This window comes from Cupressus sempervirens, chromosome 2 (genome assembly GCF_028749045.1).
Source record: "Cupressus sempervirens isolate cs-2001-9-10 chromosome 2, ASM2874904v1, whole genome shotgun sequence".
Classification (NCBI taxonomy): domain Eukaryota; kingdom Viridiplantae; phylum Streptophyta; class Pinopsida; order Cupressales; family Cupressaceae; genus Cupressus; species Cupressus sempervirens.
This window is the reverse complement of record NC_143119.1, coordinates 373576110-373599231: the sequence shown is the minus strand read 5'-3', so window position 1 is coordinate 373599231 and position 23122 is coordinate 373576110. Positions and strand designations below refer to the sequence as shown.

Genomic DNA, 23122 nt, shown 5'->3' with positions numbered 1-23122 from the left:
TCTTGAAGAGAAGAATGCATTAACAAGGGCTTACACCTCAAGCTTGTCTCGCAGAAAAGAATGAATTAACAAGGGCTTGTACCTCAAACTTCTCTTGCAGAGAAGAATGCATTAACAAGGGCTTGCACCATAGATTTCTCCTTCTTAGAGAAAAATGTATTATAGCACATAATAGGAACATCAGAATGCTGAGACTCGTTGTCAACAAAGACACACTCTTAGCAAAGGAAACAATCTCTTTGCTCCAATGCTTGACCAAACAATGGGCTTTAGCAATCATACTGCTATGTGAGCTTGCTGATTCTCTGCAAAGGATTTGGCACTTTACAGCTGCTGCTCAAGCTCCCCCTGAATCTTCAAGCACTTGCATCAGCTTCTTGTTGTCCTTGTTTAAAGATTGCCTGCAATGCTAGCCTTAAAGGAATTGTATTTAACACACACCTCCGAAACTTCTGACATGCTAAAGTCCTGGACAGGCCTGCTTGACGTCATCCTAGATCACTCTATGCTGAAAGTTTGCAGAGCTTCTAATGTCTAATCTAAATTGATTGAACAATTTTGTTCTCTGCAACACTGCATCCCACTTAGCTGACACATGCACATTTTCATAGAAGTCCCTCTTGATCCCTACTGCCTTAGAGATCGTAAAGAGATTCTGTGGAAGTGAACCTTAATGGTCTTAACTCATGCCTTTAGTTCTCCGAATTTAAATCCCTTTGAATGTTATTTCTTCTAGAAGAAAATTGAATGCAAAGACAATTAGTATAGGTTCTTCCTCTTCTATGAAGTTAAGTGCCAACTACTCAGTCCCATGGCTGCAAGTTTATACATTCCTATAGCTTGAATGGCTTTCTTACAAGTGACTCATTTTTGAAACCTTGAGATTTAAAGTTACCATCTCTTCTTGCTGAAATAACCCAGTAAATACATCTTTCTTTTCCATAGGTTTGATTCATGAGAATTCCGACATCATTGAAGTGACAGGTTGTGGAAGATTAGGAGAGCTCTTATGCATCATACAAGTGAATGAACCAAATGCTGATCAACATTGGTATGAAGAATTTCTTTGCTGCTACCAGAACTTTAACAAAGTTGACTTTTACTTTTCAATCACTTCCAACTAAATAAACAGCAGGGAAAAGGTTTAGAGGATCTAATCTAACTCTAAGAATGTAAGACAATGTTGATGATATTATGAGTCTCTAATGGTCTAACCAATCCTTGCTTCACATAGGAGGGTGCTATCTTCTACAGATGGGGGAATGGTTTTCACATTGTCAATATTAATTCAAATACACTAGGAAGGCGCAACTTAAATGAACATTTCCAATAGAAGTTAAACACTTGCAGTTTAGGCCTAAACTAACCTTACATTGGTACTGTCAGCAATACCAAAGGGTATAGACACTAGCTTTACTATTAATCACCATTTAACAATATCTTCCATTTTTCTACTTTTTCTTCTACTTAACATGAAATGAAATCTAATCTAAGTGAGGAATTGAAGAAACCAGCAAGACTTCAAAGCAACATTAAGTAATCCACCATGAAGATCAACAATGAATCATCAATTACTTTGATAGCATTATGGCAACAATTTCACCAAGTCTCCTCTCCTACTCTACTACTACTAGCTTCTCTATTGAATCTAAAATCTAACTCCTTACAAATGAGAAGGCCTTGGCTTTTATAGTTGTTCATTACACTGAGGGGCCAACATTTACCCATTACAAACCCTAATTAGGGAACACTATCAACCAATTACATTAAGGCACCACTATACGGGTTAGTAGGAAAATTACAATGCTTTTGAGAGCCAATGAGAAAATTAGACACTTGGCATGATATGATTGCATGTGCTTGAACATGTGTAACTGGAAGTTTCTGATTGGTAGAAGACAAGTGCCTGCTACCTTAGCATCCTTGTCTTGTAAACTTGATCAATTGTTTGGTGATGAGAAAATATGTATTGATACTCAACATTATCAAGCCTTCAATTGTGATGGCATATTCCCAAATTGCTTCATCTTCTCGAATTTCCTGCATCTTTGTTCTTGTTAGTTTTCTTATTGCCATGATTTGAAATTGATTGTACTTGTAAACTTGATATCTCTTTTGATGCCTTAACCTTGATCTTCTCAAAGTGGTGAAGTCTTTCATGTAGCTAGACCCTTCAAAATGAACTTGGATTCCCAGAGGAAATTCAAGTTGATGATAAATTTTCTTTTCTTGAACTCCATCTTGATCTTGCCTTGAATTTTCACTTTGATAATCTAATTCAAATGTCCTCATTTGAAGTCCTCAAGTTTTCTAGTTGCTTGCATCGACTTGAAGTCTTCAAATCTGCTTTGCCATCATCTCTATCTTTCACCTTCCAAGCGTCTCCTTGAAAGATTTACCTTGCAAAACAAGAGAGAAATTGCATTAAGATCACCAAAATGATGGAATGAAAGAAATCTGAATGCTTTCATAAAAATCAACATTAAACCAAAGAGGCAAAATGGATTTAATCATGGGTTCTTTCAAGTTTAAATACCAATTTTCTCTATCTTTTTGCAATTCCCAACTTTGGTTTTATTGATAAAATGATTTAAATCTTGCAACTTGAACGAGGAGTCACTTGAAATCTGGAAAATATATGAGCTTTTCAATACATAACATGTTCAGATTTCTTCTTTTTACCACTCTGCACTTCTGATTTTGAGTAAAGTTCTGCCTTAAAGCTCCAAAGTTTCTGCCTCATCTAAGTTTCCTACTTGCCACTAAGGATGAAATTGCTGTTAATAAGAAAGTCACTGCTCTTTTTGCAAACCAATTCGCCATTAAAGGGGAAATTTGCTGCCTTTATGGAGAGGCAAATCTTCTTTTGATTGTGGTGAAAATGAATTCCCTTCACCATTCTTATTTAGGTGTCTTGACACATGAAGGGGTATGACTACATTTAGGCCGACTTATTTCCCTATTGGCCAATAAAATTCATGCAATTTAACTCTTTTATTCTCCCATACTTGGCTGACTTTGCTAAAGAGGTGAAGGCAAGTTTTGGCTCATCAAATTACCATTCAATCAAAGCCTTCTGATTCTGAGGGGGTTTAAGTCTGTGTGGAATTCAGGGTGTTGTTAGGATTGTGAATCCCAGCTAGCGAACGGATTTCCCCCATTTTCTGGGATTGATCCAATGTCCATGATTGAATTCTCATTCCTCTATAACATCCTTACTTTGTTTTGCACATCTCCTACTTAGCTCGTTAGGTGAATTTCAGTGATTTAAAGATATTGGAAGGCCAAATTATTCTGATTTTTTCACCTCTTTTCTCCAACATATCATCACTATTACTCAAAATCATTCTTTCTCTTCCCTTCTCATGCGATCCTTGAGTCCATAACATGCCTTAAGCACCATTAGACCCAAGCAGAATTCTAATAAATGCTAGGATTCTACATTTGTAGTGGGCGGAATTCCTACCCTTCATAGGATTTGGAATCCTAAGAGCGCAGCAGATTCCGCCATCTCTGTAGGATTTTCACTTAACACCTCTCAATGTCAATTCTTTGAGGCCTTGTTCAAACATATCTTCTCTTTTTTTGCCTTATGATCAGTTTGATTGAGATTGGGAGTTCACTATTTGCTAGAGGCAGGAATTCAGCCTCTCTTAGGATTGAGATTCTGAAGTAGAGGGGGGATTCCATATCAAACTCAGATTCTATATTGCCTTATCTCCCCACATTCAGCTGCAAGTGGGATTCTTACTTGCAGCCCATTCACAACTCATGTTTCAATCATCATAGATCTAACTTTAACTTCCTCATGATCTCAGGGGCTTAGGATTAGCAATCTCAAGCGGGCAGCAGATTCTGCAATCTCCTCGAAATTAAATCTTGTTATGTTTCTAAGTCCTCAATCCCCTTGTTTTCTTGGCTTGGATTTGATCTAATTGAAAACTATTGATCTTGACTTGAAGCTTCCCCCACCTCATGCTCATCGAATTCATCTTTCAGTTGCTTGAAAAGAAAGGCAGAAACCTCACTTCCCATGGGATTAGGAATCCCAAGAAGGCAACATATTTTCCTCGTTTCCTAGGATTCTTCATCTTTCGCTCTTGTATAGTTGGCTTCGAACTTATCTTTTCTTGCCTTGATTCCTCCACCCTTGTCTTCGATTGATAGCATACTTTTTGCTTTTGATTCCTACAACAGATTATGCCTTGAATTGCTCTTGTTTGAGGGGGCATAAGTCTCATAGTTGTTGGGATTAAGAATCCCAAGCAGGGAGCAGATTCCGGTATTCCCTTGAGATTATTTTAACTTGGAAAATTTTCATTCAAAAACCATCATTTTGCATTTTTCCCTCACTTTTCTCATCAATTTGGACTTGAAACCTGCTTTGAACAGGGCCAGAGTTTTGGGGGTGGTTGGATTGTGAATCCTAAGACATGGTTGGATTTCGACCTAGTTTTGTGATTGTGAATCCTAAGACATGGTCGGATTTCTACCCAATTCTTCAAGTCGATTTCTTCAGCTCAAAGGGTGACAGGATTTATATAAAATATAACATCTAATGTTATATTTTATATAAATATTGTTAGAATGTTTGAGATAGGTATCAGCTGCATTGGAGTTATAATAAAGATTCTAGATTTTGGGAGTTTTCAAAAAAATCTAGATAACGCCAAATTTTAGGATTCAGCATGCCTTCAACAGTGTTACCTCCCACAACCTTTCTTGACTTTCTAAGATGAAAATTAAAGTGACTTAATAAAAATATGTGACAAAACGCCAAGGGGGCCCCAGCTTCAAGGAGTTTCATTGGTGCATACTTTGGGTTTTTATTTTGGAGCATTGGATTAAGAGGTGGACTATCAAGGGTGGAGATTGATTCATCTTTTTAGAAGGTGCTATTAAACACTCTATGGGCTCATTATGTGATGAAGTTTTCTGTTGCTGCTGCAGTGTCTTGGCTTGAGGATTGAAACCCATAAGTATCCTTGATTTCTGTGAGACATAGGGGCCCTCCCTAGTCAGAAGAGTGTGTAATGGAGGGAGGAACTCCAGTTTGTGAGACCCTTGCACATTGCTAATAATGGTCTGCAAGTATCCATCAGGCTTGGAGGCCAAATTGAGGACAATATCTGGAGTCTCAGATCTGGGGACATTCACTTCTTCAGATCATCCATTTCTGATTTTCTTGAGGGACAGCTGCAAGGAGCAGCTAGAACAGACTGTTTGACAGTGATTTTGGGAGTTTAGTGCTAGGGTGATAAAGCGCCGAAATGAATCTGAGGTATTCATGTGCCTAACTTGGTCAATTTTCCTGTCTATATCTCAGAAAAATTAGGTAAACTCAGACTTGCTTTTCTGAAAATTCTGCATTCTTTTGTAATCATTTATGATCATAATAATAATTAGAAATTTCTGTTTATGGTTCTATATCTGATTTGAAATCTGAGATGTAATGAGAATAATTTGATGCAAAGTTCATTTCCAGATTTATGCCCTAGTTGTAAACATTTTTTTAACAGATTTGTTGCCTAGTTTGCTTATTCTATTGTTTTCTTTTTTCTTTTGCAATATGCACAGAAGTTAAATGCCTCTTCTTTCAGGATTCGAAAACTTCAAATTCTTTTTGCTTACAAGTTTCATGTGGAAATAAAAATGTCAACACATTGGATTCTAGATAAGAAAAAAGTAAATGGTGATCTCTGCAAGTGTCAAAGGTTTAAATCTTAGGTTGTTAGATTTCCATAAAAATGGTGAATTCATTTGGGTTCATGAAGATGTTCACAAGATTCTAGTTGAGAATCTTGCAGATACATGAAAGTAAGGCCTCTGGTCAATACTTGTCCAGATCCATCATATATGATAATTAGGTTCAAGAGAAACTACAATGCAATCTCAGTTATTTCATGAAGTCCTCACATTTAGATGCCATTGGAATTCGGAGGGTCTTATGATCTTTTTTTGAAAAATTTGAAATTATGTGGCGAAGAAAATAAGACATAGAAGTTGAGATTCATGATTTCACAAGAAGTTACCACCAGGGGTCAATGAGAAATAGAAAATCAAGATCGATGTTGCTAGTTACTATATATCAATTGTTTTCGCCAAGTCTGTATTTTTCTTCAATCTAAAATATGGAAAACATGGTGTTTTTGTGTAGATTTTTAAAAATATTTTTTAATAAATTTAAGGTTTTGAATTATAATTATATGATTTTAGGCTTTTGGTTAAGCTAATGTCCCTACATAACCCTTTTAGTAATCTGTAGCTCTAGGAGTAGAATTCCAGTGTGCACGACATAAGAATGAAGCATTGGATTTACATCATTGCCATGTTCTATGTTGGTAGTTTATTTTTATAGAAAATTACTTTTCAAACTTTGGAGCTCTTTTATATTTTGAGTATGGTTAGAGCTTTCTATGGTCAACGTAAATTGTAAGGTTACAAGTTATACTGTTTTAACTGAAAATTTAACTTCATGTTTATCTACAGTTCTCTCTCAGAATTTGGTGTGCTGGGCTTTGAACTGGGCTATTCAATGGAAAATCCCAATTCGTTGGTTTTGTGGGAAGCCCAGTTTGGTGATTTTGCAAATGGTGCTCAAGTCATTTTTGATCAATTTATAAGCAGTGGGGAGTCAAAATGGCTTCGTCAAACTGGCCTTGTTTGTTTGCTTCCTCATGGTTATGATGGCCAGGGTCCAGAACATTCAAGTGCAAGATTGGAGCGCTTTCTCCAGGTAACTTGTTTGTGTCTATAAATATTTGTTGTATATTGGGACTAAATCTGATAAGCTATTATAAACTGAACTTGCTGTTATCTTTAGGCTTGAAGGCTACTATAAGTTTGGATATAACTGAAACCTGAAGTGCTTTATGTTCATAATCTAAGTCTTTCTAATGTAGTAGAAAGATGTGAAATTTTTTCTAGAAATTTGAACTTTGCTCTGAAACAGGAATGTTATTGAAATAAAGGAAATTAAAGAGAAACTTCACTATTGGTCTTGTTAATGTACTAGAAAGAAAATTGTTGAGAAGTTGAACTTAAATGAAATATTTAATGTTTGTTCTTTAATAGTGTAATTTGAGTTTCAGGAAATCTAAACTATTTTGATATGCTTTAAGGAAAACTATAAAAGAAAGTAGTTAATATCTAATGCCGTGGACGATCTCATATCCATATATATGAGGGGAGACCTCATCTCACTTCATTCAATGAGTGAGGACCTCATTTGTCCCGCCCCATCCGCTATGACGTGTAAGGGTTGGTAAGGGCCTAGCTTGTAATTTCTTAGGCTTAAGCTTATAATTTTAGGGCACAAGGGCAAGAGAAGATGTCGGGCATCTATCTGTCAATTAGTATGGCTCTACCCTTTATATGGTAGGGCTGTCTTCCCCCACCCTATTATAGTTGTTAATAGCCCCTACTCTAGCCCAACTATAGTGCCGGGGGTAGGGGTTGGGGAGCCTTACTATTTGTAAGGGGTTCTAGATTCCATATGTAACATGGTTGTGCCCAGGAAAGTAGTGGTGGAAGCAAATACTAGGAGAGGTGGAAGTGGATACAGAAGCCCTATGGATGCCTCCATGATGTGCTTCTAGATGCCTTGGGCAATTTTTGCTCTCTCCTTATGATGATCCATGCTTGGTGCTTTCGGGGTAATTCTTCTGCAAATCCTCTCAAGGAGAAGGGCCGTAATTGCAAGGTGTTGAGGCCATGATAAAAGTTAGGAATGATCACAATTACTACCTTGAAAGTGATCTGTGTGCAAGAACTCAAAGAGACAGGGTCAATGGAAACATTTTAAAACTACATCCTTGGTAATTTTAAGATTGCTGCTTGTTCAATATTGTTATGCTGATTTATGGGGGTGATTACATTGCTAGGAAATTTCTTTATTTGGTGACGATGTATTCTTCCATGGGTCTCACCTCCCTTTTTAGAGAGCTCTTGGTCTCACAAAGTTTTATTTTCAAAATATTCAAAATTTTCTCCTTTCATCTATCAATGTTTGCACCCTTATCATTCAAGAAAACCTCCCTCACATTCCCCTTTTTGATATCCAAGGTGTGTTAATGTTTGGTAGTTTTAGTTGGATAAACTATAGTGCAAATATATATATATGTGTGTGTGTGTGTGTGTGTGTGTGTGTGTGTGTAAGATATAATATACATATTAATATACTAAATATATGAGATATTTGTCATTATATTAATTAGATACTAATGAATAAACATGCCCTGTGAAGGGACATGTCTATCCATATGTCATCCTATAGTAGAGAGATGATTGCCATTTGGAAAGCATACAATGCAACTACATTTGCAGTGATCTCTGGGAAAATAGCACAGTATGAGAGCCATACTGCAAATTTAAAGAACCGATGAACATCATATGATTTGATATACTATCCAAGAAAACACAAATTGATAACATAACTTCTGTGAAGCTGTGAGGAGAATAACACCAGAATCCGGTGGAAACCTTAGTGGAGAGTAAACTTAGTTTTAGCACCTCAACGAAGGCGATTCAGAAGGAAGTTCCAGCACAATTCATACAAGTTAATGATCCTATATAAGATGCATAGAGTTACTGGCCATACACTCACGATGTAAATTGTGGGTTACTTGGAGCAGATTATGACAGAAAAATCAAAAAGAGGTATAAAAATTGGGAGGAGTATACAGAACTAGACATGATGAAGGAAGATAATAGAAAGGGATACTGAAAATCGGATAAATTATTTGTGAATCTGGTCTTCATTTATCGCATAGAAAGGGATGGCGATAATGTTAAACATGAATATAGTTAAATCAGTAGTCATATGCTACATATTACATAATGTGTACAAGTAACCCCCATTGTTAGGCATGAAAGATGTATTAGTCTTCACATCAATATCCTTTATCTATCTCATTCGTTTGGCTCCAAATAGTTGATCGATAATGTATATATTTCTCAATCCATATAATCCCCAACAACATATACTTCAGAAGGTATTCAAAAGGGATCAATATTTAGAACATATGGCATACGAGGATGATCAGATTGAATAAGGGATATTCGAGGAAAAGGATATAGCTTTAGATTACACTCAATGCCCTATATTATACTCAACAATTTTATTACCATCAATTGTCTCCTTGCGACCAACAATATTAGGGAAAACATTCAAACTTAATTCTTTTGAAAATAAAGCACTGCTTAACAGGCAGATTTGATTGCAGGCATTAGGGATAACATACTATGTGGTGTGACAGATTATATTAAGAATTTTCTCAGTCGGATTGTTTTTTATTGGTGAGAAGTTGCAACTACATGTTACTCAATTTTCACACATGTTCAAATGGAGGAAAACATACATGCTTATTACTTTCAAGTAATACTCAGAAATGCATTAAAGGAAAGCATTTTATTCATATTGAAATAATATACAATGTTTGTATGATGGAACAAATCATGATGGAAAGAAGATGCTGAAAGTAAATTTCTCCCACACTTGACTGTGAGAGTAGTCCCTATGTGCTGATATACATCTGTACTCTACTGAAATCAGTAACATGAAAGAGGAGTAAAAGGAGAAAAAGGTCATGGGCACCAGTCATTGCCTGTAATGACTGGTGGAGTGGCATCCATCCACATCCATCTTTTTGCTGTTCTGGATCTCGCCCTTTCCATGCTTCCAAATCCTGCATCTACAAAAGAGAATAGGTTAGATCCAATGGATCTAAGCAATGCTGATAGCTCACTTCATCTCACATTCATCATCCTGCACGCTATTCATCTCAGCAAAATAATGACATACACCAGCAAATAGAGAAGCCAATCACGAAAAATAAAAGTATTAAAGGGACAATTCATTTTGATTTGAAACCTTTTACTTGTAATAACTGGTGAAAACATGGATATGCATAGCAAGTGGGATTGGTATGCATACCAGGATTAAAAAAATGAAACATCAAAGGGACGAACTTTAAAAGTTTTGAGACCTTTTGTTTCACATATGCAAAAAGAATGAAAGCTATGGGAAGAAGTTATTTATCACAAAAAGTAACCATTTTCAGCCTGCAAATGACTCATGAACCTTCTAGAACCAATAACAAATATGTTTTATGATGCAGCAAGTACCAGTTATAGCAATGACAGAAGCAAAATCAAATCATCAGCATCAAAAGTGAAGTGTATGACATCCACAATGGAGTTCATAGTTACAATAGATACAGGAAGAACAATCTCATATACAGGAGGAACAATTTCATGGCAGTTGCTGTAAAAATTTTCTCATTAGAAAATCCCAAATCTGCAAATATGAATAAGCTGCAAGCATATATTAGCAGGAGGAATGTGATGTTGTCCAAAGAACACATTGAAAACTTACAGAAGATAATTGCCACTCTGGAAAAGCAGAATACTGAACTTAAGAGATAAAAGTACAGACTAATTAATGCCTTGGAAGGAAAGCAACAACAATTTATCCACATGGGACAAGGTGATTTTTTACATGCTATACCTACATCTGATAAATAATTCAGAGATGGAAACCAGCAGGCTCAACTATCACTTGAAAACCTGGGAAGCCTTGAAGAAGCGCATAGATTGCTGAAAGAAGAATTTGAACGCAACTTGAAGGAGGTTTGCAAAGAAAGGGACAAAGCACTGCATGATTTGGCCATCTCTTGGATAAGGAGTTAAAAGATTCAGAGAAAATGGATGAAGATTTTGTATCAGTACTCCAGTATTATAAAATGTTGAAGTTCAGAATCTTCAGACTTTCTTTGGCAACACTACACAAAGAGTGAAGCAAAGGATCATGTCTTTGTTGAGTTAGCTGCTGCAAGAGAAGATATCAATAAGCTGTCTGAAAATTTCTAATCTCATGCCATGAAATAGGAAAAATCCAAGCAGAAATTAAGAAACTCTCAAGAGAATATGGCAAAAATCACTATTTCTAGGCGTCTAAAACAACAACCAATGGAAAAGAACAAATATGGCACCCAGATTTTATAACTTTCAGCAAAAAAACCACAAGTTCCAGGCGTTCAAACAAACAGGATAAATTTATGAGTAATTTCAATGCCCACAGGTAGCAAGAAGATCAAGGGTTTTTGCTTCCAAACAGCAGCAAAAACCGCCAAAAGAGTAGATACGTCTTCCAAAGAAGAACAAGGAAATAACCAGCCGGCATGTTACCTAATCTCATGCCATGAAGTAAAAGAAATCCAAAACAGAGATAAGTAATCTCACTTACAGCAGAGACTAGCAAAGGGCCACGATTTTTGCTTCCAAACAACATAAAGAACTCCAGGCGTCCAAAATCCCAGCCTGCTGTTAGAAGTCTACGGCCAAAGAAAGAAGAAGAAATAATGTTCATGACTTGCAAAACCCAGCAAAGGAAGAAAAACCCATGAGAAAAAACAGATTTGGCTTCCAAATAGCAGCAGATAACCAGTGGGCTTCACTTAGAAAACCATCCATATTTCATGCTACCAATTTGAGAATCCTCCAGACATCTAACAACAGCAAAATACACCAGAAAATGGCATCTTACAGCAGAGAAATTGCGGGTCTGGGCCTTCATGGCAGCTAGGGTTTCACAATAACCCTATCATGTTTTACCTTCAGCATTCTCATAAACTTCAAATGATCAAATAAAACTCTCAACTGCCCTTTTATCATTTCCTTATTTGCTTTTAATAAAATTTCAGGTCTGTGGCATGATAAGAGTGTTTTTTATATTTTATTAAAACAAATAACATAGATTTTATCTTTAAATGTCTATGTTATTATTTTAATAATAATTTTTTATCATTGCATTGCATGTCATGCAAATTGTTTATTATTATTTTTCTTTAGTTGATAAATTATAAATCAACTACTAGATAATAATAATTATAAAATGTAGGCAAAAGCCTACAATGCAACGATAACTTGCGAGCCTCTCATGTGGGAGATCTTTGGTTCGAATCTATCTTCGCTTAACATATAATAATAATAATTAATTCCAACAGATAATAATAATTAATCTAGGCTTCAGCCGTTTATCGATAAAAATAAATAAAATAAAATTATAAAATGCAATAAATAATAAGTAATTTAAAGGGAGAGTTTTGATTTAAAAAAGAGTTGCATTGTAATATCAAGTTCAACTGGGAGTGTCAAACAGTTGAGAGGGTGTTAATATTTTTTAATGCCAAATTTGAAGGGGTAGTCTCAGTTGATATTTTTGGAGGCCTAGTTCAGACTCAGGATTTTGGAGTTCATTATGGAGTTATTTGTGGCAGTTTTGGGGTCTTTTTTTAGACTTTTTCTATGCATGGATGATCAAGGCTCAGTTTGAGATATTTGAGACATATTTTTGGAGCTATTAGAGGTTCTTGATAATGAGTTAACTCATTATTTCGACCCAGAATTCCTGATTTTATGGAAGGTGGTATTGTTTTTGGAGTTTGTTATATACCCCTCTTGTTTTTCAAGAAAGGGTTCAAATTTTGAGAGAAGAGGGTATTAAGATAATATCTTATACTTTCTATAATAGTCAACTACTTGTCTATAGTCCGTCTTTCAGTCTAGATAGGAATGTTTCCTATCCCGTCTCTTTTGTCTTCAGTCCAGATAGGAATGTTTTCTATCCTGTCTCTAGTTTTGTTTCTAATTCCGTCTTCAGTCTACGTTGTTTCTTTTAGAAACAACGTCCTTGTAATTCTTTATAAGGAACACATTTGTTGTTAATCAATGAATCATTCGGAAATCCGTTAATCTGCCAACTCTTCTTGAATCTTGTAACATGGTATCAGAGCTATTACTTAAATTTTTTCGAAAAAATTTATAATTTCTTCGTGAAATTATTTGTTTAAATTTTTTCAAAATTTTTTCTGTTGAATTTCTCTAAAACCCGCTTAGGGTTTTCGGCCTAGAGAAATTCCCGAACTCGGGTCTGCGTGTGTTTGTTCAGCACACTCTACCCCCATTCGTCCATGCACATCGATCCTTGAAGAAAAATCTGTCATTTTTTATCAAGAAATCTGAAGTTTTTTCAAGCTTTTTTCAGCTAGGGCCGTTTTTTTTGAAACCCTAATTTTTGGGGTCGAAAAAATATTTTGTTTGTAGATTCTTGGTGGGTTTTTCGAGAGCTCAACTGGGTTGTCGTCCGTTTTTTTTGGGTGCCTCGATTTTTGTGCCTCAATTTTCGAGCCAGCGGATCCAAAAAACAACAGCAGATTCCTTCTGGGTTTTTCGAGCTCTCTTTTGGGTCATTCTCTAATTCTTCTGGGTCTTTCATATTTTTGCCTCGAAGAACGTGCCTTCACAAATTTTCACAGTTTTTCATTGAAAAACGTGCCATGGCATCTCTGACAAATATTCTGCTCGAACATAATTCCAAATTCAATGGTTGCAATTATGGAACCTGGAAGCAGCGCATCATCGCAATCTTCGAATATCGAAACACCGATCAACTTGTTCTGGGTGTTAGGCAGCGTCCGACTTCTCCGGGTCCTGATCAAGGCAAAGCTGCATTTTTCGCCTTTTGAATTTGTTTCTGTTTTTCTGGGTTTGTTGATTTTCTCCTCAAAAATCATTTCAAGTTGTCTGTAATACGCAAGGTTGTGTGAGATTCTGGGTTTGTTGATTTTCTCCTCAAAAATCATTTCAAGTTGTCTGTAATACACAAGGTTGCATGAGATTCTGGGTTTGTTGATTTTCTCCTCAAAAATCATTTCAAGTTGTCTGTAATACGCAAGGTTGCGTGAGATTCTGGGTTTTACCGTTTTTTCCACAAAAACGAAGTTTTGTAATTGCAACTTATTTTGAGTCATAGCACTCTTCTGGCAAAGCTTCTTGGTTTCAGCATTCTGTAGATCCAGGGAGGGTCTCACTTATCACAGAATGTTCCGACATTCGTACGTTGACCATTAAGGGAGGGTATTAAGATAATATCTTATACTTTCTATAATAATCAACTACTTGTCTATAGTCCGTCTTTCAGTCTAGATAGGAATGTTTCCTATCCTGTCTCTTTTGTCTTCAGTCCAGATAGGAATGTTTCCTATCCTGTCTCTAGTTTTGTTTCTAATTCCGTCTTCAGTCTAAAGAAACAACGTCCTTGTAATTCTTTATAAGGAACACATTTGTTCCTCTGTTAATCAATGAATCATCTGGAAATCCGTTAATCTGCCAACTCTTCTTGAATCTTGTAACAGAGGGATGCTTATGTGATTTTGTCCTTGGTATCTGTTTCTTCATTATTCTGACCTATTATGCAAATATATTGTTATTTGGGCCTTTGATTGGAATAAAGTTTTCATTGGAACCAGCTTTGGAGTAAAGGATTTGGTTGCATGCTTTGAGGTGATTGACGTTATTCAATTGTGTTTTGTTGGTAGACCTTTTGAATTATGTCTTGTCTTGCATCTTCCTTATCTGGTATTTGTTTTCATAAGTTTTGAGTTGTGTTTTCATTATTGATATATTCGATTGTGATTAGTTTCCTTTTGTATATTTTCAAATTCTAACCTTCTCTTAAATTATTAATATGAAATAGCAGTTCTTCCAAGCCAAGGTTTTGTGATTATATGTCAAAACTTTCATTGTGTTTCGAGTATAACAGGATTTTGCGTTATTAATTCTGGTGTATCACCTTATTTTATATATTAGCTTTTCATGTTCAAGTTTGTCTTTTTACCCTTTTCCATGCAAGTTTTCATGTCTCCATTAGTATAAGTAAGGTATCGAATATATCAGATAGGAATTGGCCTAGAATCCGGAGGTTCAACCAGGTCATAGGTTACCCACAACTTCTGGTTGATCCAATGTTTCTCCAAAATTGCTGAGGGTTTTAAAACTTAAAGCAAATTAGGGTGCAGATTTTGGAGATAACACTACATATATGCAATAAGCGAATACTTGCCGACAAATTACTATACCTAAGAAAATGATGATGGAAACTTGTTTGATTAAACAAGTGATTATTATGATCAATTGATCTAAGGATATAAAGAAATTTGAATGATGCAAAATTTATATATTTTAGACACAAAAATTGAGTATATTTTAGTACTTATACAAGCACCTTTGCAGATTTCACATGAAAATAAAATATTGTTTGCAAACTATGCATACTTAGCAATCGTAAGAGTGATTCCTATGTGGAGAGGAAATGATACATGAAAAAGGAAGATTGATTTCCGACTCAAAGGAAGATTGAGATTTAGAGGGAGCTTGACATTTCATTAGATTCAACCTTAAAAGATAGGGAGTAGATAGAGGATGTGGTTTCATCAAACTTTAGTGATCTTGGACGTATTGACTCAAAGGGAGTAGATCATGTTGAGAAGGATTTTCCAATGATCAAAAAATTGTAAACAATTATGAGGATTGCAATTTATGAATATTGTTCATAACTATATGGGCCTATCCCCTATGTACATCATGAGGAAGTGATGACTTCCAAATGATTATCACTTGTATTTGCAGAAGTTATTGTAAGGTGACTATCTTATAATAACTTCATTCAAATGTCAAATGAGTTGACATTCAAATATCAAATGAGTTGATATTCAAGAAACTAGAAAGTCAAATGAGTTGACATTTGCCAAATGAGTTGGCATTCAATAAACTGGAAATTCAAATGAGTTAACATTACAGAAACCATTTTTTTACGTTGAGGTAATATATTATTCATATTTTGTATGAGTTTTGTTTATCCTCCCTAGCTAAGAGGGAGTGTACTGTTTGGTAGCTTTAGTTGGATAAACTATAGTGCAAATATATATATTATATATATATGTGTGAGATATAATATATATGTTAATATATTAAATATATGAGATATTTACTTGTCATTATATTAATTAAATACTAATGAATAGACATGCCCTGTGAAGGGACATGTCTATCCATACTTCATCATATATTAGAGAGATGGCTTCCATTTGGAAAGCATATATCAAAAATGACAATGCAACTACATTTGCAATGATCTTTGGAAAAATAACAAGGTGGTGCTTGGCACTCAATTGGCTTGAGTAGTTCTCTTTTTGTAAAGGTTTTTGTGTTTGACTGGAGAAAAAATCTTCAAATCTTCAAAGTGATGCTCTTAGTATGCTTCAAAACCTGAAAATGTAAGGAAAATCTGGCACTTCTCCGTGTCCCTCCGATGATCAACTCCATGGTGGCCATTAATTCATGAATCTCCTGCTTCTTGTTGACTTTTCATCACTTGATTATGCATATAACATTCTACGATGATTGGCATGGACCAGAAACCATGTGACAACTTTGGGCTCTTATTTCTACAATATATTGTTGTAACCTTTATGACATGAAGGATTCTCCTTTCAATTGTAAAGCATATTACATTGAAGTTCATATGATGTGTTGCACCCATAAAAAATTTCTCATGTTTAATTTTAGGCCGAAAATTTGTCCATTTAGGATTGTGATGTCATGTCTAAGTTTGTATTTCCCTTGGTGGTTTTCAATGCTAATGTTATGACCATTTCACAACATCGCCTCATTGCAAAAGGGGAGCCCTCTTTTTTGCAGTAGAGTTTTGACTTGCCTTAGTATAGATGTGGCAATGGTTGTGAGCTCTCCAAGTGGATCAAGAGTAGAATTTAAGCAAGTTTGATTATTGATTAGGAGTCTAGTTTCAAGTCCAAATCATGGGTAAGATTGTGAAGCCAATTTAACAAGACCAAAACCCAAGTTTACAAAGAGGTATTTGTAAGCATTTTGTAGAGTGTTAGTTGTAACGTGGAAATCAATTCCATGATAATCAATGGTCCTAGCCCTCGTACTTCACAATTCCCAAATCAATAAGGTTGCATGTAAGGTCCAAATCCAAGTGGTGACTTGAGCTAATCTGGGCATGGCTATAAGAAAGTTGAAGGGTTTCCAATCAGATTCAAATTGTAATCAAGTATGGTTAGAGAGTATCCAATCCAAGATTAGATTGATTGAGCAAAGGCATAAGGTCATTTTTTGCTCGTCCAAGACATAGGCAATCTCCAAGAATCTCATGAGCCCAACAACTATGTGAATTCTAGAAGTGCTAGACGAGCAGAAGCTCAAGAAGAGTGCATTTTCTGCCCCAATACATGGAGCCCCATGATTAAGCAATTTTTGCCATGCCTTTTAAATATTTAGATTTGATTTTTCACAAAATTACAAAAATCTATTTTGTCAAATGCAAGTACAAGTGGAAATTAAATGCTAGGGTGATGTTTTGATTTTGTTCATATTTGTTATTTTACAAGCTTGAGGCAAAATTATCTCTTGTTTTGCAAGACTGATGAAAAAGAGGAAATGCAAAGTACAAATGTTTAGGACATAAAAAATGCAAATATAACATGAAGATGACAAACATGAGGGGATTTAATGTCAGATATTTCATGGACAAGGTTGCTTGCAATGCCAAGGCTAACATGGAGGCACTAACAATTTGCAAGCCATTTCATCAGACACTGGCAAAGGCATTTTGATCTTGGGAATTGAGATGGAAAACCAAAATGGAAGTATAAGCACAATGGCAAAAGATCTCAAGGCTTAGAGGAAATCATTGATAAGACAAGAAAGCCTAATGAAGAGATGAAGATGCAAGCTAAAATTCAAGCTCAAGTTACCAAGATAGAGTTCAAAGAACAAGCTGCAAAAAGGAAGATGAACAAGCCTACAATTGAAGGAGATTATCAATCCCGAATTCTCTCTAGAAATCCAAGATCAATTGGAAGGATCCAATTACATAAAGCACCTACATCACTTCTACAAGAACATGATTGAGACATCAAGATTTCAAGTACAAGCAAGTTCAAAGATCATGTTGTTAAGAATCAAGGTTGGACGGGGATGTGAGTACTTGGGTACTTTGGGTACGGGTATTGGTATGTCTTATTCAAAATAGGTGAAAGGGGTACTTGGCTACATCAATTTTTTTTTACATGTAATTTAATATTTTATAGAAATCTGAAATTATGAGTCATGACAATCAGTTTTCAAAACAAGAACAGTTATGAAGTTTGCAGATGTAATGTATTGTTCTCAGTATCTGATTTGCAATATGTTTCTAATACAAATATATGCTAAATCTTTAGATGCATAATAGAGAATGTAAACTTTAAATATGAACAAGAAGATCATAAAATCATATAACAAGGACATATTGCAAATGCTAAACTTCTCACTCGACCAGTGATAAAGTTTACTGTTAATCAATATTTTATCAAAGTTTCATAGTGAATCAAGCTTGGGAAACGTAAAGCTGATATGTAAACAAAAAACTGAAACAAAAATCAGAAATTGTAATCAAGGTCCTTAGCTATGATGCTCTCCACTGAGTATCCACTAAGTGTCAGATACGGGTCCTAGGGGTATCAGTATGGGTACCTCGACCTCGTTAAGAATATTTTAAGATGAAGAAGACGGGAGAAATAGATGAAGATCAAGCAGTTTGGGAATATGAGCCATTGTAATCAATCAAAGACTTGAAAATTTTGTGCATCAAGAGACATTGTTTGACATAGACTTCTTTATGATGGTAGAAACAATGAATTGATGATGTCTACTGGATTAAGATGCTAAGTGGCACCCCCTCATCTTCAACCATTCAAAGGATCCTAATTCCACATATCCTAGCTCATGCAATCTAATTGTTACTTCTCCAAGTGTGGATGTGGAGTGCACTTAATGCCATTTACCTAACCAATTTTCTCATTGGTCCATCAAAGCAATGTAATTTTCTTATTGGCTTGTAGATGGGTGCTCAATTGTAGTTGGATGACATTTAATGCTTGTAGTTGGTAGTTAAATTAGGATTTTGTTGGCATAATCTTGGTCATTGGTCTCTGAGAAATCCTAATAGTTCATTGTACTTGGAGCAACTATAAAAGGAAAGGTTTTCTCATTTTTAAGGGGCTAATTAGATTAGTTAGAGTGGAGTAGGAGAGATTTGTAGAGATTTTTGTTTTAATGCTACCAAAATCATTCTTAATTCATTGTTGTCATCATGGTGAATACTTGTGAAGTTCTAGAGTGTTGCATGGTTTCCACATCTCATTTAGAGTAGCATTTCATTTATGTTGAATAGAAATAGAAGTAGATTAACGAATGATATTGTTATTTGGTATAGTATGGTGAAACTTATGTTCATATCTTTTGGTGCTTATTGATTGCAAGTAGTGGTGTAAGGTTGGTTTGAACTAACTGCGATTGGAGATGTTCATTTCGAGTGCACCTTCATTGGGTATTTGAATGAGCTTTGACCATGTGAAAATCATTTATGCATCCTTAGACGATTGCACCCTCCTTTGGATAGTTGATTTGGTGAAGCAAGGACTGGTTTAGTCTCACCTCATCGTCAATAGTCTATTGCATTGTTGGAGTTAGCTTAGCTTCCTAAACCCTTACCTTTCTGCAATTTGTTTTAGTAGAAGTATTTAAAGAGTCACCAATTCCAAATCATTAACAGTTGCAAAGTTGATAGATTGTCTATTGAATGAATAACATAAGTCTTCGCATTGATAAACCAAATCTCGATAAACCAAATCATAAAATTGAGTTGTATCCAACAATAATAGGACCCTCTGAGTTGCCTCTATGATCTTTCTTTGTGCATACATAGTGTCTTTTTTTAAGAGAGGGTTATATATTTGGTGTTTCATCTTGGAATACTAAGTGCTTCTTACTACATGTTGGAGTGGTCGCAAAACTCACATTAATAGGGGGTCGCTAGGATGGCCTTCTATAGGGTTTATTTGTGGAATTGTCAACTATTAAAGTTTGTAGCTGCGATAGAGATCTTTATCTCTCAAAATTTGGACGTTATTACCGTTATTGTCATCTTCAGCTGAAAAGGACACTTAAGTTTAATTTGTAATAATTAATATAAATGACGTGTCATTCACATGCATTGAGGCATGAATATTCAAGGAGTCATAATTAATTATAGGAGTTATGAGAAACTCAAGAGATTTGCGGTTATAATATGAAGTGTCTCTTCTATTGTTATATATATCACATTAAGCGATAGGCATCGTACACTTGAACATTTCATTATCAATAAAGATATTTTGTGTTGTGTGGCTGGGTTTTTCCCTTCATTCTCGAAGGGTTTTCCCAGGATATTTCTGGTGTTCTTTGTTTCAGTTTTATCTCTTTCTTATTGTTGGTTATTTCAGAGTTTTTTGGGCTCTAGTTTTAACATGGTATCAAAGCTAGGTTAACAACAACTCATGAAGGAATGTTGGAAGATGTAGGTTCAATAGATTTATTTAGATCTATTTACAATAATGGTCTGGTTATATTTTTTTTTGTTGATGAGGAGTTGTTTTTCCATTCTCTTGTAGAATATTTTTCGAGTGTTTCTGTTCAACCATGTTTTATGCGAGTCAGCATTTTTCTTTGATAGTATTCATATGTGGCTTTTGAACTGGCTTATTTTGTGTTTTGTTTCTTGATATATATCAGCTATTATATGCTTCAAGAACATTTTGATTCCAACCTGAACTGAGCGATGTTTATTAAGTCTCTTTTGAGCTTATCCTTTTAGCTAGACGATGCAATGTCTATCCATTACCTTATTTGGTCCACTTAGCTCCATTGTGGTTGCCACCTGTGCGAGAGTTTTTGTCTTGTAACGATAAGCAAGTGTGTTGTTTGAGCGTTTTTTCTTACTCAACTCTAAAACGACAATTATCAGGTGTAACCCGTGTTCAAGTAATTGCTCAGCTTAGCGTATTTTTTTTTCTTCTTCTTTTCGATTCTTGCCTTTGTGAGGACTTGCGTATTGCTGTCGGCTATGCTTGGGATAATATCGTCAGTTTTGGACATGAATGCATTGTATTTTTATTCTATTGTTCATTGGAAAGTATTATGTCTTGGCATTAGTTTCTTATGACATGGCACATTTTTTTTTTTTATGGTTTAGATTTTAGCTGTTTCTTTTTTGGAGACCATGTCAGGAAGTATGGTCGCTACAATTTTAATAGTTGGGTCGTATGTTTTTTTGTAAGTTTTTTTTTTCTTTTTTGCATGCAGCACATCGATTGCATTGAGGTTGTCTCTCAGTTGCGTGAGGAAAGATTATGGGTTGCATTGAATGTGATGTTTTCATATTATTAGAGTAATGCTATTTATTTCAAGTGATTTGATAGACACGTACTTAGTTGGATTCGACTTGTTCAGCCAATGTCAATTCTTCCGTTGGGTACTATGTTTGGGGAATCTTCGATTTGCACAGGATTTCCATTGATTTCACAACATTTTATAAATACCCAAACAAGATAGGCGAATTAGTTTATCCCGCTAGCTTTATCAAGGCATAAAAAAGCTTCAGGGGCTGCACCCCACCTTTGTTCAGTTCACGGTGCGGCAAAAGACCTTTATTAAAGTTGGAATTTGTTCATCTTTCCCTTAATGGGTATAGAAATGGCTTGCCCAGAATCGCGCACTACTCCCTCTCTAGCTCCTATGGCAATGAACAAGGAAAATGACACATGAGTTCTGAAGGTGTGTATGAAGAGCAGCTTCAAGAAATCGTGGGTTTGGAGCAGGCACAGAGGACACGAGCCCCAATGCTGATGGTGTGGAATGTAAGAGGAAGAGGAAAGTGAGGTCGATTGATGCAAATGGATAGGACTTGGCTCAAATCAAGGAATTCGAGCAAAGTTTGTTGGATGTTTTAGGTGGGCTCACATGGCCACTACGGGTGCACATTTATGATTGTCTCTGGTGAGATTGTGTCAAGCTGACACTTTGATTGCATTCTTTAGCTACAAAGTGAGACTTTGTTAGGAAATACTATTGCATGAGGTTGCAGAGATAAGTATTGCATGGAATTGAAGAGATAAGTATTATTATGATATTCTTATAATTATATTGATGCTATGAGATTTACATTATTTGTAAAGGCATTATTATGAATCTCTGTGTCTGTGCGTTTATTGAGATTAGACCATTAGACCACAGAGATGAGTATTTATGGTTATATTGCTTGAAAGAGATTATTTTTTAGTATTGATAGTTGATTTTAATAATCACTCTTAATTACATGATGCAACAAGATAAGGATTATAACTCCAGAGGGAGATGTTGAGCTTTAAAGGGATATTTTAGCTTCAGAGGGAGGCTTCATAATTAAGAGGAAGTACTTATGGAATCCCCATCACTCTCATAGATGCTTGTGATGCTTGTGGTATTTATGAAATTTGAGACTTAAGTGGAATCAAGTCTTAGTTTGTTATTGTCTATTTTATTTGTGTGTGAATAAATGAGATTGTAAGATCAGCTATGATAACTCTTTCACTATGCGATAGTGAACATCATGTTGAGAGAGTCCATGATGTCATAACGTTGAGAGATTTCGTGATGGGAGTTGGATGTCATGTTGAGAGATTCCATGACAGTTCACGTTGAGAGAGTCCGTGAATAAAAGGCTTAGCTGTGAGTCTTACAAATCTTTTCATGTTGATTGATTCCATGAATATGACTCATTGTTACAGGTTTTCATGTTGAGTGATTTCATGAATATGACTTATTGTTATAGGTTTTCATGTTGAGTGATTCCACAAATATGACTCATTGTTACAGGGTTTCATGTTGAGTGATTCCATGAATATGACTCATTGTTACAAGTTTTCATGTTGAGTAACTCCATGAATTATGTTTTTGAATTTGTATGATCAGAATTTATCATTGACATTTTTGGTTGCAGCTTTGTGTGATTGTTCAGCTAAAGATCTCTCTCTTGCTAAGAGAGAGTGTTAAAGTTTGTAGCTGTGATAGAGATCTTTATCTCTCAAAATCTGGATGTTATTACCGTTATTGTCATCTTCAACTGAAAAGGACACTTAAGTTTAATTTGTAATAATTAATATAAATGACATGTGTCATTCACATGCATTGAGGCATGAATATTTGAAGAGTCATAATTAATTATTGGAGTTATGAGAAACTCAAGAGATCTTCGGTTATAATATGAAGTGTCTCTTCTATTGTTATATATATATCGCATTAAGCGATAGGCATTGTACACTTGAACATTTCATTATCAATAAAGATATTTTGTGTTGTGTAGCTGGGTTTTCCCCTTCATTTTCGAAGGGTTTTCCCAGGATATTTCTGGTGTTCTTTG

The 23122-nt window shown here is 35.4% G+C and overlaps 1 protein-coding gene across 1 annotated transcript in view; it reads left to right on the top strand.

Moving 5' to 3' along the window:
* LOC149572694 (uncharacterized) overlaps positions 1-23122 on the top strand; it is a 173764-nt gene that overhangs the window by 101879 nt on the left and 48763 nt on the right. Inside the window, exon 5 of the mRNA XM_089813776.1 lies at positions 6490-6736. Within this exon, the coding sequence (XP_089669902.1) occupies positions 6490-6736 (247 nt within the window). The remainder of the gene's footprint in view (positions 1-6489; positions 6737-23122) is intronic.